At 32.3% G+C, this 14,308-nt stretch overlaps 1 protein-coding gene across 1 annotated transcript; it reads right to left on the bottom strand.

The window, feature by feature from the left end:
• Positions 1-2,047: 2,047 nt before the first annotated feature.
• LOC139896425 (probable beta-1,4-xylosyltransferase IRX14H) lies at positions 2,048-4,222 on the bottom strand. The gene is made up of 3 exons (XM_071879070.1): positions 3,316-4,222; positions 2,469-3,017; positions 2,048-2,356 (listed from the first exon to the last, which is right to left on the bottom strand). The coding sequence occupies exons 1-3, from the start codon at positions 4,029-4,031 to the stop codon at positions 2,230-2,232; spliced, it is 1,392 nt and encodes a 463-aa protein (XP_071735171.1). The 5' UTR covers positions 4,032-4,222; the 3' UTR covers positions 2,048-2,229.
• Between the last annotated feature and the right edge of the window lie 10,086 nt (positions 4,223-14,308).

The raw sequence follows: 14,308 nt of genomic DNA, 5'->3' as shown, positions 1-14,308 counted from the left end.
GATTGAAACGTGAGTATTAAATTTCAAACACAAACAAATAGAAAAAGATATATATATGAAAATAACATATCATTGTCGTACCTGATTCTCAAGAAGAATCACTTGATGAATAACAACAATAGTCCTAATTACGAATCCAAAATCGGTGTTTAAAAAAAAACCATATATGTAAAAATAAAAAATAGACGTCTTCTTCTGACAAAACCCTTATATGTAGAATTAAAAAATCCACGTCCATGGAAAAAATCCATCTGGATGAAAATTGAGGTTTATTGTTTGAAGATCTTCTTGCAGTGGTCGTGTTTTGATATGGATACAATCGAATTTTTCAAGTCGTGATTCGACTGTACCCTCTCGATTTTCATGTTAGCCATGTTTTTTGAGAGAAAATTAGGGTTTTCTTTACTTTGTGAATGAGTTTTATTTTGAAGAACCCTTATTTTTTGAGTTTTCTTCCGCACAAATATAAATTAGAAGGGTAATTTAGTCATCAAACAACTAATCAAGGTGATTATGAGATCATAATGTTGATTAGAAAATTTGAATGGTCTAGATTATGGTTATTAATGACAATGAAAGGCTAGGATTAGTGGTTTGAATTTTAAATGATCTATTTTTAGTTTTGTTATTATAATATAAACAGATGGTAGAACACCCACTTGCAACCTGTTCTATATCCTCGGTGTCTCGTATCTGAAGTTCCAGCGCTTTACGATCCTGTGATGGCTTCACTATATAATTTCAATTGGTGTATTGACTCGAAACTGGAACACAAGGCATTTGACATGATTGAGAAATTTTGCCTCACCTTAGAAGTTTGAACCTTGATTATGATTTATTAACGATTACATTTGTTAGTAGCTAGTCATTTAACTTATAAACGATTACATATGCATCTTATATGGGGAAAGAAGAACACATAACAAATATGGGGAAAGAAGAACACATAACTGTGATGGCTTCACTATATAATTTCAATTGGTGTATTGACTCGAAACTGGAACACAAGGCATTTGACATGATTGAGAAATTTTGCCTCACCTTAGAAGTTTGAACCTTGATTATGATTTATTAACGATTACATTTGTTAGTAGCTAGTCATTTAACTTATAAACGATTACATATGCATCTTATATGGGGAAAGAAGAACACATAACAAATATGGAGAAAGAATATGCATCTTATATGGGGAAAGAAGAACACATAACAAATATGGAGAAAGAAGAACACATAACAAAAAAGGTGGGTGTTCAATTGTTTTGAACCAGCAGGTTTATATAAGCTTCAAGAACAACAGCATGTTATCCTTCCACTATTGGCAGCGAGAGGTGGTCGCAGCTCTGTGAAACCAGCCTAACGCAGTGCCCTCTTCTATAGAGTCCATGTAAACCAAGCCTTCGCCTGAGCCACATGAACCAACTGTCAACTTGGAACGGGCAAGCCGATAATCGAACCATCAAGCTTAACCTGAATGAGCCAGAATCATAGTCCAATCCACCTTAATACCCTCACTTGAGTTACAAGCTCGCGTTACCAAGCCCAGCGACATAGGACCGCCATGAGTCCTATATAAAATGTATTTTATTTTGTTCCTCAGTCGATGTGGGAAACTACATGGATAGGTTCTACGCTAATTCAAATTCAAATTTGATAACATGAATAATATGTAATTTCTATTTATAACTCACTTTATCAGTAATTTTGTTTCTGGAGAAACTTCTATTTTCAATTACTTGAAGAAATATTTAATGGCAATAATGAAAATGCAAATATAGGTTAGATTTGACAGCAATTTTGTGTAATTATATGTCGCCATGAACTAGCTATGCGTTAATTGTTTCACTAATTTCATATGGAGTAAGACTATAAGAGTTAGTATGCATAAGACCATAGTTTTATAATAATCTGTTATGTTATGCGTAAGTCTTAATAATCACACACAATAAAACTAACTTGAACTGATCAAACTAAGAATATGAATGCTCACTTTTTTAACTTCCTGAGGATAACCGAATACTAGAATAACAATTGAATCGAATTATGTTACAAAAAAGAATTACATATGAGACATTGTATATCCAATCAATTACTGTAACTCCTTATATCATATTACAAAGTATCTACATCTCAATTGTTTTCTGAAAACTCAAGGACAATGTGTGCATCAGTGTCTCCCATTTCGAGTTTTGTCTTGCCTCATGAGCTGTGTCTTGACTATGGTATCCTCGTTTATGTCGGATTCTTCATGTTGTTTTCTTGAATGCCGGTTGTCATTTTCTCAGTATTGGATTGAACTTCAGGCCATGGTGTTCGCTTTGCTGCTACTGTCACCTCTAATTGTGAATCAATTGTCCATCTGAAAAAGTAATTCTTGATCTTATTTAAAGGATAGTTTAAGCAAACACATTTTTTGCTAAAAGTAAAATCCTGATCTTATCTTAATCATATTTAAAAATAGATAATTTAACCTGGCCGGAAACTTGCTATCTACGCGAGCCTCAGCGCGAAACCACCACATCATCACTTTTTCCCCGCAACTTCCTAACGACTCCACCATAGAAGAATCTTCAACAAACGAAAGCGGATTTTCAGTTTCATTATTTCCGACATCAGCCACAACATTATCCAAATCCTTAATCCATTCAGGTCTGAACTCAGATTCTTCCCATAACAGCCTCGAGTTCATAACAAACCCACACCACTCCAGTTTCCTAGGCAACACAATCGCCATATCACCAATGTAATCCGCACGTTTTTGTCTGTCTACACTAGAATTGAATGTGTGCCACCCAGTTACCTTATCGGATGAGTTGCAAACCGGACCTTGAATCGGAAATAACGATTTTTTGTCATCTAAAGGGTCGCCGCCATCAGAACGACTAGGATGAACGAGAAGCCCAACTGAAACAGCACCGATCCATTCGACGTTTTGAATCTCATCAAACAGTTCGAAACTGTGCATATTACTATCATCAGCAAACATAACAATCCCATCTAGCTTTTCTTCTCTCACAACTCTGTTTCATCAACAATTCACATTCACATCCAATATAAATCGATAATCACTTGTTATTAACCATCACTAGATAGCCCAGTGGTTGGGGCCCTGAGTTCCTTGCAAGAGGTCTCAGGTTCGAATCCCGTATGGGATGAATATTTAGTGGTGGCCAGGGAAGGGCTGGAAACAGCTAGGGAGTAAATCCTGGGCTGCGTACATCAGAGTATGGGGTCGGATTACTCGCCCTCCCGAGTAGACCGAACCAGGGAAACCTTCTACCTTTATATAATTATGAACCGCATTGTACTAAACTTTACCTCAGAGCGTGCAACCGCATTTCAGATTCCAATTTCTGCCTAGCGTTCCAAAAAATGGGCATCTTTTTCTCAAACCCAATATGCATAACTCGAACCTTTTTCGATTTCGCAAGCAATGCAGCCGTTTCATTAGTGACCCCACCAGCTTCAACCACAATCCACACAACTTCATATTGCAAATTCATCAATGTATGCATTAATCCAGTCAAATGCAACGCTTGAAAAGTTCTAACATAAGTTGGAGTAACTACAATCAAAGTTTTCGGGTTTTTAACCCCGTACTGAACCTTCTGTTCCTTTTGAACAATTTTTATTATATTATGAGCTCTCATTACCTCATCCGGGTTCGGGTGTGGCCAGGGCCGGATCCGGATCCCGTGTCGCCCGACCACCACTCTACTACCACTAGTAGTAACAGCCTCATTGGTTGCATTAATTAGTAAGGGTGAAATATTATTAACAGAAGTTGTGAAAGATAAAGTGTGAGCAATATCGAATGCGAACGGCGTCGTATAGAGATTGTTGTAATTAATTGATGAATTTGAGTAAAGAAGGAAGTAGATTAAACGTGAGAACCTGAATCCGAGAATTAAGGAAATGAGACAGCATAAACAGTGGAATATAATCCAGAATAACGTTGTCGGAGATCTGGTGATGGTGGTGTCGGTGTCGGTGTTGGTCCGGTTACGATTAATGGGTAATAATTGAAACTTCATTTTCTTATTTTTTCATATAATTTTGGAAGTTTGATTGATTGAATTGAGATGAAATGAAATGGGTTGAAGTATGTAGAGGTGATTAGGTGAATGATTTGTTGAAGGAGATAGTTGAGCTAACGGTTGTTGTTAACTGTTGAGTTGTAAAGATCAAATTAATTAGTAATAAAAATAAGGGAATTTTTGCTTTGAATATAAGGGTTTGAATTTGTATATGAAGTTTAATGGCAGGTGTAAAAGGCCAATGATAAGAAGTCTTTTTCGTTTCAGATGAATCAAAGGGAATCATTCGGTTTGATGTGGGAGATGTTTTAATCGGTAACTTAAGCTTCTCGTTAACATACTAAAAGCTAGGTTCACTTAAACGACTTTATAGTCTCGAACTTACTATTTAAAAATTTCAAAATATCGTCATTGATCTTTCAACTTTGTAATAAGCAACATAGGTAACCTTAAACATTTTTTGACTTCGTATATTAAGACATCTCAAGGATGACCTTGGAGTTAACGGTTATTAATACCTATTAAATAACGTCACTTGAACAACATGTGAGGACATTTTCGTTTATCTACGTTTGTTGAAACACCCAAAGTCATCCTCTCCCTAATACTACAACCTCATATTTTTATCCCTATTTGAAATCATCCCTAACAATGAATCCAAAGTGCTCTACTTGTAATTTTTTGAAATAACAAATATATTATCATCTTTAACAATCTTGAGACAGGATAAGAACCCCGTCACCAATAGTGGTACAAAACCAAAATGAAAATTCCAATTAATGATTAACTAATTAGATGAAGCAGTGGCTATAACGCAAACAAGATTTATGAGATGAGTTTTGCTTCATATCGAGTTTGGATGAAGATCACGGCGGTGGTTTAGTCTTATAGATCATCATGTGGTCGTCAATGGCTAGATTTATCAACGTCGGGCGGAGGTGGATACGACAGTTTAAATCTGATGGTGGTGGTCGATGGCCGTCTTCTCCTACAAGTGTTTCAATACCCGTCTCGAAATAACTACCATGGTTATCAAGAATTTTGTCGAGTATGATGATATTTGAGGGTGTAGTACTAGCACCAAGAGGATAACTTTGAGTGTTTCAACAAACGTAGATGGACGAATAAGTCCTCACGTGTTATTCACGTGATTCAACTTAACGGGCAAAACTTAACAAACGTTAACTTCAAGGTCATATACTCATCTGTGAGATATATTAATAGTTCGAGGTCAACGAAGTCTAAAAAAATTTAATGTCACCAACGTTGATTAGTACAAAGTTAAAGGATTAAAGACGAAATTTTGTCAAAATTTTAAGAAGCGTTTGTTTATGACTTATTAGATAAGTACATATTCTAATGAAAATTCTTTAAATGAATGTAAATTTTCATTTAGGTCCTTACTTATTAAAGGGTATTATTATTAACTGCTTTCTCAATTACATCACATAGTATTTTAATAAATTCAATTATTTAAATAATAATTTAATTTATAATAGAAACAATAATTATTTATCTATAATTTATTTTTATAATTTATTTTTCACTGACGTCTTTTATTCATTCAGATAAAAGATGACATAATAAGAAGAAAAAAACATGGGCCATGAGATAATGTTTTACAGTGGTTAGTTATTATTTTTAAGCCATTAAGTATTCAGGTATATATAGAGTGACATTTTTAAGTATGTTAATGACGGTCCATATGTCATTAAAAATTCTTAAATATTTATCTTTTAAAAGTTCTTAAATATTTAACTTTTAACTTGATTACGTATTAATTTTTAATCCTTAATTTTTATTTGTCAATTATAAATTACACGATGATCGTATTTAATACTACCTCCGTCTCATTCCAATAGTCCAGTATTCCATTTTTGGCTGTCCCAAATTAATAGTCCACTTCCATAAATAGAAAGGAAAGAAGATATTTTATTGGTGGATCTGGAGAGAGAAGATATTTCATTGGTGGAGAAATGAAGTTAGTGGAATTTTCTAAAACTGCGTGTTTTTTAATTAATTCGATTGTTGCTTAAATAAATATGCACCTTTTTTTTTATTTTAACATAAAAATGCCACCTGCAGTTCCGTAGAACATAATATTAAGATATTAAGAGTAGATATTTTACTTGAACTTTTCATAGACGGACTATATTTATGCATTAATCAGTTGTACTATACAAATTTTGTTAATACATTAATGCGGTGAATTTGGAACCTTTTTTGTATATATTTTTGAAGAGTACATTGTGACTATAATAAAAAGAATGTGATAATACAAAATTACAAAATATAATACTAACTAGTGAAAAGACCCGTGAAATCACGAGTTTGTTTAAACGATCATTAATAAATAAACATTATAAGATAATATAATGAGTTAGACAAATATGTACCTATACTAAGATTGTTGAATAATATGTTCGGAACTATACAATGCTTGGAAATACAATATCATGTATTTCAGAGATCCCGTCAATAATAGTTTAGAAAACAGAAGCATATTTGTGATGACCCGTCCAAATTCATTTGGACGAATACATCATTCATTGATTTCATAGTGAGGTTTTGACCTCTACATGATACGTTTTGTAAACATTGCATTCTTTTGAAAAGGCACACCATAAATGAATATCAAATTTCAAGGTTTTTGATATCTGATGATTTCTACATATAGACAATCACCGTAAATAATAGTTTACAATAATACATCCGTTGACAATGCAGTCAAAATAAGATACATGGTGATGATTTTGTGAATGCAAAGTTTTCTCGAATAAAGCATGTATGACTCCATGCACATAGCTTGTATAACGTATAAGCAAACATCGGAAGACTTCTAGGAACCAGAGAATAAACATGCTTAAAAGTGTCAACACAAAGGTTGGTGAGTTCATAGTTTTAGTGTTGCGCATAATCTGTATATAAAGGTGGATCACAAGATTTCAGTTGTTTCATCCGAAACGTTTATCAAAAGATTCTACGAAATTGAGCACCCTAGTAACTAAACTTAACGTATATATAATAAGTACCCCTGTTTTAACATACATGCAACCAACATGTACAATACACGCAAACCAACGTGTACTAAACTCAAATAGCATACGTCTGTTTTATAGTTCAGGCTAGGGTTTCTATACCTGGAACAGACGGGGATGTCAAGCCTTATGGATCCATATACAACTACTCGCGCCCACCGGTTCTTATAACTGGTAGTTACTAGTTACCAAAGCTAATGAAAGGACCCGTTCATATACATTATAAACGATTCACAATAGTTGATTACATCGCGAGGTACTTGACCTCTATATGATACATTTTATAAACATTGCATTCGTTTTTAAAAGACAAACTTTCATTTCATCGAAAGTTGACGGCATGCATACCATTTCATAATATATCCAACTATAATTGACTTAATAATAATCTTGATGAACTCAACGACTCGAATGCAACGTCCTTTGAAATATGTCATGAATGACTCCAAGTAATATCTCTAAAATGAGCAAATGCACAGCGAAAGATTTCTTTCATACCTGAGAATAAACATGCTTAAAAGTGTCAACCAAAAGGTTGGTGAGTTCATTAGTTTATCATAATCGATCATTTTCATCATTTTAATAGACCACAAGATTTTCATTTCCATTTCTCATAAATATACGTCCTATGCATAGAGACAAAAATCATTCATATGGATTGAACACCTGGTAACCGACATTAACAAGATGCATATAAGAATATCCCCTATCATTCCGGGACATCCATCGGACATGATAAAATAACATCGAAGTACTAAAGCATCCGCAACCATGGATGGGGTTTGTTAGGCCCAATAGATCTATCTTTAGAATTCGCATCAATTAGTAGATCGGTTTACTAATTCTTAGGCTACCAAGCAAAAAGGGGCATATTCGGCTTCGATCATTCAACCATAGAATGTAGTTTCAATTACTTGTGTCTATTTCGTCAAACATTTATAAAAGCGCTTGTATTCTCAGTCCCAAAAATATATATTGCAAAAGCATTTAAAAAGGGAGTAATGAAACTCACTATACGATATTTTGTAGTAAAAATATGCATACGACGGAACTGAACAATGCAAGGTTGGCCTCGGATTCACGAACCTATATCAAGTGTATATATATTAACACATATAATCATAATCAAATAAGTTTTTATATTAATATTAGTAATATTTTATATTTTCATTTTCTATCTCGTTAATAAATAATTAATATCTATGTTTAACTTAAGTATGTTCTTAATATTAATATATCATATACTTATTAAACTACTTTAATTAACTAATTTATTGATAATTGATATATATAATAAATATATTACATATAACTTAATATTTGTTTGGTAGAAATAATAATAATAATACTAAATAAAAAGTTATATTATTTTTACAATAAAAACAATAATAGTGATAATAATACTTAAAAATAATATTTGATAATAATAATACTGATAATTATAATAACTATAAAACTAATAATTTTTATGCTAATGATAATTATGATACAAGTTTAGTTGTAATAATAATCCTAATGGTAAAAGTAGTAGTAGTAGTAGTAGTAGTAGTAGTAGTAGTAATAATAATAATAATAATAATAATAATAATAATAATAATAATAATAATAATAATAATAATAATAATAATAATAATAATAATAATAATAATAATGATAATGATAAATAAGATGTTAATTCTTATAATAATATTGATAATGATAAAATTAATAATAATTCTAATGATAGTAATAATTTTAATTATAATGTTAATTTTTAATGTTAATGATAATAACAACAACAACAACAATAATAATAATAATAATAATAATAATAATAATAATAATAATAATAATAATAATAATAATAATAATAATAATAAGATGATATGATTAATAAATGAATAGATAAGTAACTACCTCAAAGGAGTAGTCCTAAAAAAAATGCCCAAGTCAGGGCCTGAACTCGCGACATCCCGCTAACCCAACATCATCATCGATTGTTGCCATCATCATCATTATGTAATCATCATTATTATATTACCATCGAACCCTCATTACATACAACAAGAACCGTCCATCATGATAAAAATCATATCGTTATCAATTGTTTTCACTGTCATCAAAATCATCTTCTAACTATTATCGTTATGATTATTAGCAACCAAAATATAACAACAGTATCGTTTTCCTATCTAATATTTCTAGTGCACCGGCCCAATAATTCGATCCTAAGCCTATTCATAACAACCCAAATATCATAGACACTTATTATCATGCGTATCATCATCATCATGTCATGACATATCATCATCATCGATTTTATTATCTTTATCATCACAATCAAATTCTAATCGTTATCATAATCGTTATCATAATCATTATCATAATCGCCATTAACATAACCCAATCATCATCATCATCTTCTAACTATACCATCATCGTGATCATCATTCATTATCAGGTCATCATTGATCCTACCATTATCACCAACACGATCTATATCATAGAATTATAAGGTTTTCATCATTTTCTTCATCAAGACCGTCATCATCATTGTGTATAACATTACACATAGAAATAGAAATGGAACGTGAAACTTGTAGTAACGATGGGCTGTAAAAAGGCGAGCAAGAATCAAGGATTGGTCTGAGTTAATTTATCAAACAACAACAATCCATTATTTTGAGTATTGGGCTAAGAAGCCCAAGAGAAAGGCAGTAGTGGAACTCGCCACTAGTTCATGTCCCTCGGATTCCGAAATGGAGTTTCACTCGAGCTCCGAAAGCAGTGTGACCGGAATGGATCAACCAATCAGTCATCATCAATTCTGGATGAATTGGGGATAGGTTCGTAGTCGACTTAATCAATGGAGACGCGAAGAAGGCGATCCCTTCCACCAATCGAATTCACCTCTTAGTGAAGAACCTGAAGCACTTACTGGCGAACCTATTCGAAATACCATTTTTAGCCTCATTTCCAGGGTAGCTCGTCACGATTATATTCTATCCACAATTCTAAACCTTATTCATCCGCTCGTTTCGACCGACAATTATCCCGGAATAATGGAAGAAGTCAACGAGCTTCACGCTCGGGTAGTGGCTTTGGAGAATATGGTGCAAGGGTTACAAGCACCAGCAGTATCAACAACATCAATACCAGTACCACCAACAACCCAAGTTTCAACATCACACGCCTCAACATCTCATTATGTACCTCGAGCATAATCATCGTTCTAAGAATCGTTCTATATCATTTATCTTCGTTCTACATGACGATTATATAATTTCTAATGTTTTAGAGATTATAAATTCTTGTTTTAACGGTAAATCGAATGAGTTTAATATCATATTGACTCAGTAAATCCATGATTATATCTGAAGAGAATATATAGGTATATATGTTTTCATAAAGATTGTAATTAAAAGTTCTTTTGTACAAACTGTTAATGGTGAAAATATTTTAACGGGTAGGTAATACCCGAGAACTATTTAGATTTCACATTAATATGTTACACTGTACATTCTTCAAGTCAGGTTCAACAAGTCATTTATTATCCTACTTACATCCACAAATATACGTATCCATTCACCGCAGAATAACCAGTTTCATTCAATTTCAAATTTGGATTTTGACCTAACAGAATTCAACAGGTGGCATAATGAAGAAAACATTGGACAAAAATAAAATTTGTTAGAAAAAACAAATTAACTATGAGAAATTTTGTTAAGAATCCACGCTAACAAAATCCTAGCTAACTGCTCCTAGCTAACTTCATTCCTTATTATATTTTATTTATCGCAATTTATTTATCGCAATTTTAATTCTCGCAATTTTATTTATCATCATTTAATTTCTCTTATTTACTTTACGCACTTTAAATATCGTCGTATAAATCGGGACACGTATATAATGTTTTGACATATCATATCGATGTCATATATATATATTATTTAGAATAACCATAGACACTCTATATGCAATAATGCTCGAGTTAGCTATACAGGGTTGAGGTAGATTCTAAAATAATATATATACCTTGAGTTGTGATCGAGTCTGAGACATGTATATAATGGGTCACGATATGTATTAATTAATTTGAATATTATATATTAAACTATATATGAATCATTGAATTACTAACTGTGGACTACAGACATTGGACAATTAAAATGAATTAAAATATTGATTATAACATATGAAACTAAACAATTCTTCAAGTTTGCCACTTGATTTCATCTTAAACCTCATTTGTATCTTGACGAATACAATATGCGTTCAAACCTTTCATGATTCTTGTAAACACCTTAATCAAGAGAATGATTCAACCGCACTTCATCTACTGAAGAAAAGATTGATGCATACAGTTATGCACCTGAAAAACTCTCGGAACCTGAGTAAACGTTTAACACGTATCTGTGCTAGCTCCTTTGGCATTGTTATTACAGAGAATAACATTACAATTCTTTTTCACAATAGTCAGTTTTGTCACAACTCCAGCAAGTCAACTTCGACTTTTCATTCGAATCAACCTTATTATGACTTGGATATATACGTTTGCCATTGTTATTGTTACCGGGAAAACCTTTTATATTCTACATTATTACCAACAGACGTACCAGCAACCTCGTTGCTCCTTGGCTTAAATCTCTCCGAAAAATTGCTATACTTATTTATTGAAACCCTATCATATACTCATCGATATCTTGTAGCGATAGTTGCCATACCAAATATCGGGAAGCATTAATCATTAATTCTCGAATTTCGCAGCGTTCCTACGTCAATGATGTATTGCGAGGTGTATACGAAATAGTTATATTTTTACTACGAAATACTATTAAATACGATATAATTTTACACAAGTTATTTATTTATTTAAAGAATGGATATACCTAAACCTTGCTGCAACACTTATAGGCAGTGTACCTAATCGTAGAGTAGTGTAGTTTTTAGTAAGTCCGGTTCGTTCCACAGGGAGCTAATTGAAAAGGTACTATATTTTTATACAACTATATTTATATAAATATATATAATTATATATAGGTAGTATTATTATTATTATAAAAAGGGGGTTTTACCGTTTAATGACCGATTTGTCAATTTTATATTTTTAGGTGTAAAGATAAATGACAATAATTAAAGTGCGTAAAATAAATAACGATAAATAAAATGCGATATATAAAATTGCGAGTAATAAAATGACGGTAAATAAAAGTACGATGAAATATGAAATAAAAGTATTATGCTTATTTAAACTTCCATAATCATGATGTTCGACGTGTTAATTTTAATTTATTATCATGGGTTAATTGTCCTTTGTCCTGGTTTATTCGATATGTCCATATGGTTTTTGTCCATAACGGTCCATCGGTCATAAATATAAAGTACGAGTGTTCTCGTCAAATTAATCTTATACCCGAAGTCAAATATTCCAACTAATTGGGGATTCGAACTGTAACAAGGTTTTAATGCTTAGTTTAATGAATACACCAGGTTATCGACTGCGTGCAATCTAAGGTTTTAATACTTTGTTAACAATTACACCAATTATCGTTGTATGTAATCCACTCCTGTTTTAATGAGATATGAATATTAATTTATCCAATTGATCAGTTTGAATAATCAATTACCCAACCCGAATAATTATTTAAATGATTGTAAAGAATGTCGTATAAACGTCACTAAATAGGACATTCGTAATCATTTTAATAATTATTAGATTAACTAATTTGAAGATAGATTTGACAGATTCCAATGAGTTGTCGCTCAATTAGACAATACCCCCCATCTATTAATATTCATAGTCCAATGTCCACAAGTGTCGGTCTTTTGTCCAAACCCGAATTATGGTACAAAATCCAAAAACCCCATCTTAATATTTAGCCCAACATCACGATTACTTTGATTTAAATAAGCATAATAATAACTTAGTTACGAGACATTAAATTGAAAAGGAAGAACATAGCTTACAGTGATTTTTAATAGCGTAGCGTTACACGGACATAGTTTCGACTTACAAACTTAAAACATTCGCCACTATAACCTTATTACTATTAACTTAAATTAAAATTAAAATTATAAATATAAATATATATATTTTACATAGATAGAAAGAAAGAAAAAAAGGATGGTTCATCGAGCAGAATTCGCGAGCTTTTATAGGCCCACTTTGAAATGTACAGCTCCGCGAGTGCGGAGCTTTTGTGCTTCACAGCTCTGCGAGTGCAGAGGTTCGCATTCCAGCTCACACAAATTGGATCCTAGGCTGCCGACGTTTATTTTTATAATATATAAATATAATATATATATAATTTACATAATTAATTATATATTATATTATATTTATGTGCATAGTTAACTTGTAAATTTAGGTCCGTTGCGTCGCGCACTGAAAGTTGGTTCATGTCTCGGTTCCGGATTTTCGAATGTCCTTGCGTACTATTTAATATCTTGTACTTTGCGTTTTGCGTCTTGTACTCTTATAATTTTGACACGTTTCTCATCAATAATTTGAACCACTTTGATTGTACTTTGTACTTTTTAGCTTTTTGGTCATTTGCGTCTTCAATTCGTCGAATCTGTCTTTTGTCTTCACCTTTATTTTTTAAACGAATATCACTTGTAAATAGAACAATTGCAACTAAAAGCTTGTCTTTCTTGAGGGATAATGCTATGAAATATATGTTCGTTTTTAGCATTATCAAATATTCTCATACTTGAGCGTTGCTTGTCCTCAAGCAATATAGTCTTGAAATAAAAACATACTTGAATCACTTCTTTATTCTTCACACTTTGTACATCAGTGATTTCTATACGGCGGTATGAACAATGATAGTAACGTTGTGGTTTACAGTCCCACATGACTATAAAAATTTAGATCCTTTAGGAAATTGGATCTTTATGAAAACATTTGATCTTTTAAAAATTTAATCTAGTTTTTACCCTAGATAAGTTTTCCGTAATAACCCTTCACCGGTGTTTGCGAAATTGTTTTTGTGGGTTTTGTGGGTTTCATATTTGAAAATTTTAGCTTAAAACTTACGGTTTTGTGTCACCCACTTGATAACCTTGTATTGGGAAAGCAACACGTCCAGTATACTTGCTCCGTATATTACCTTTCGGTAAACTACCGTCCGATTGTAAAGGAAAGCGTTGAACAAGCAACTGTTAAGGCAATGTCCCGTGACATGCTTTTGATTATGGTCTATATCGTGTCGGATGCAATTACTATCCTTTGTAGGAGCAATAGTAAAGATTACC

This window comes from Rutidosis leptorrhynchoides, chromosome 3 (genome assembly GCF_046630445.1).
Source record: "Rutidosis leptorrhynchoides isolate AG116_Rl617_1_P2 chromosome 3, CSIRO_AGI_Rlap_v1, whole genome shotgun sequence".
Taxonomy (NCBI): domain Eukaryota; kingdom Viridiplantae; phylum Streptophyta; class Magnoliopsida; order Asterales; family Asteraceae; genus Rutidosis; species Rutidosis leptorrhynchoides.
The sequence above is the reverse complement of the archived record's forward strand: the minus strand, read 5'-3'. Positions and strand labels throughout refer to the sequence as shown.

Coding starts and splice junctions, on each gene's coding strand:
- LOC139896425 (XM_071879070.1), bottom strand. CDS start 4,031: ATGAAGTTTCAATTATTACCCATTAATCGTAACCGGACCAACACCGAC. Junction 3,018..3,315: donor ATGCGGTTGCACGCTCTGAG/GTAAAGTTTAGT, acceptor TTGATGAAACAG/AGTTGTGAGAGAAGAAAAGC. Junction 2,357..2,468: donor GATAGCAAGTTTCCGGCCAG/GTTAAATTATCT, acceptor TTACTTTTTCAG/ATGGACAATTGATTCACAAT.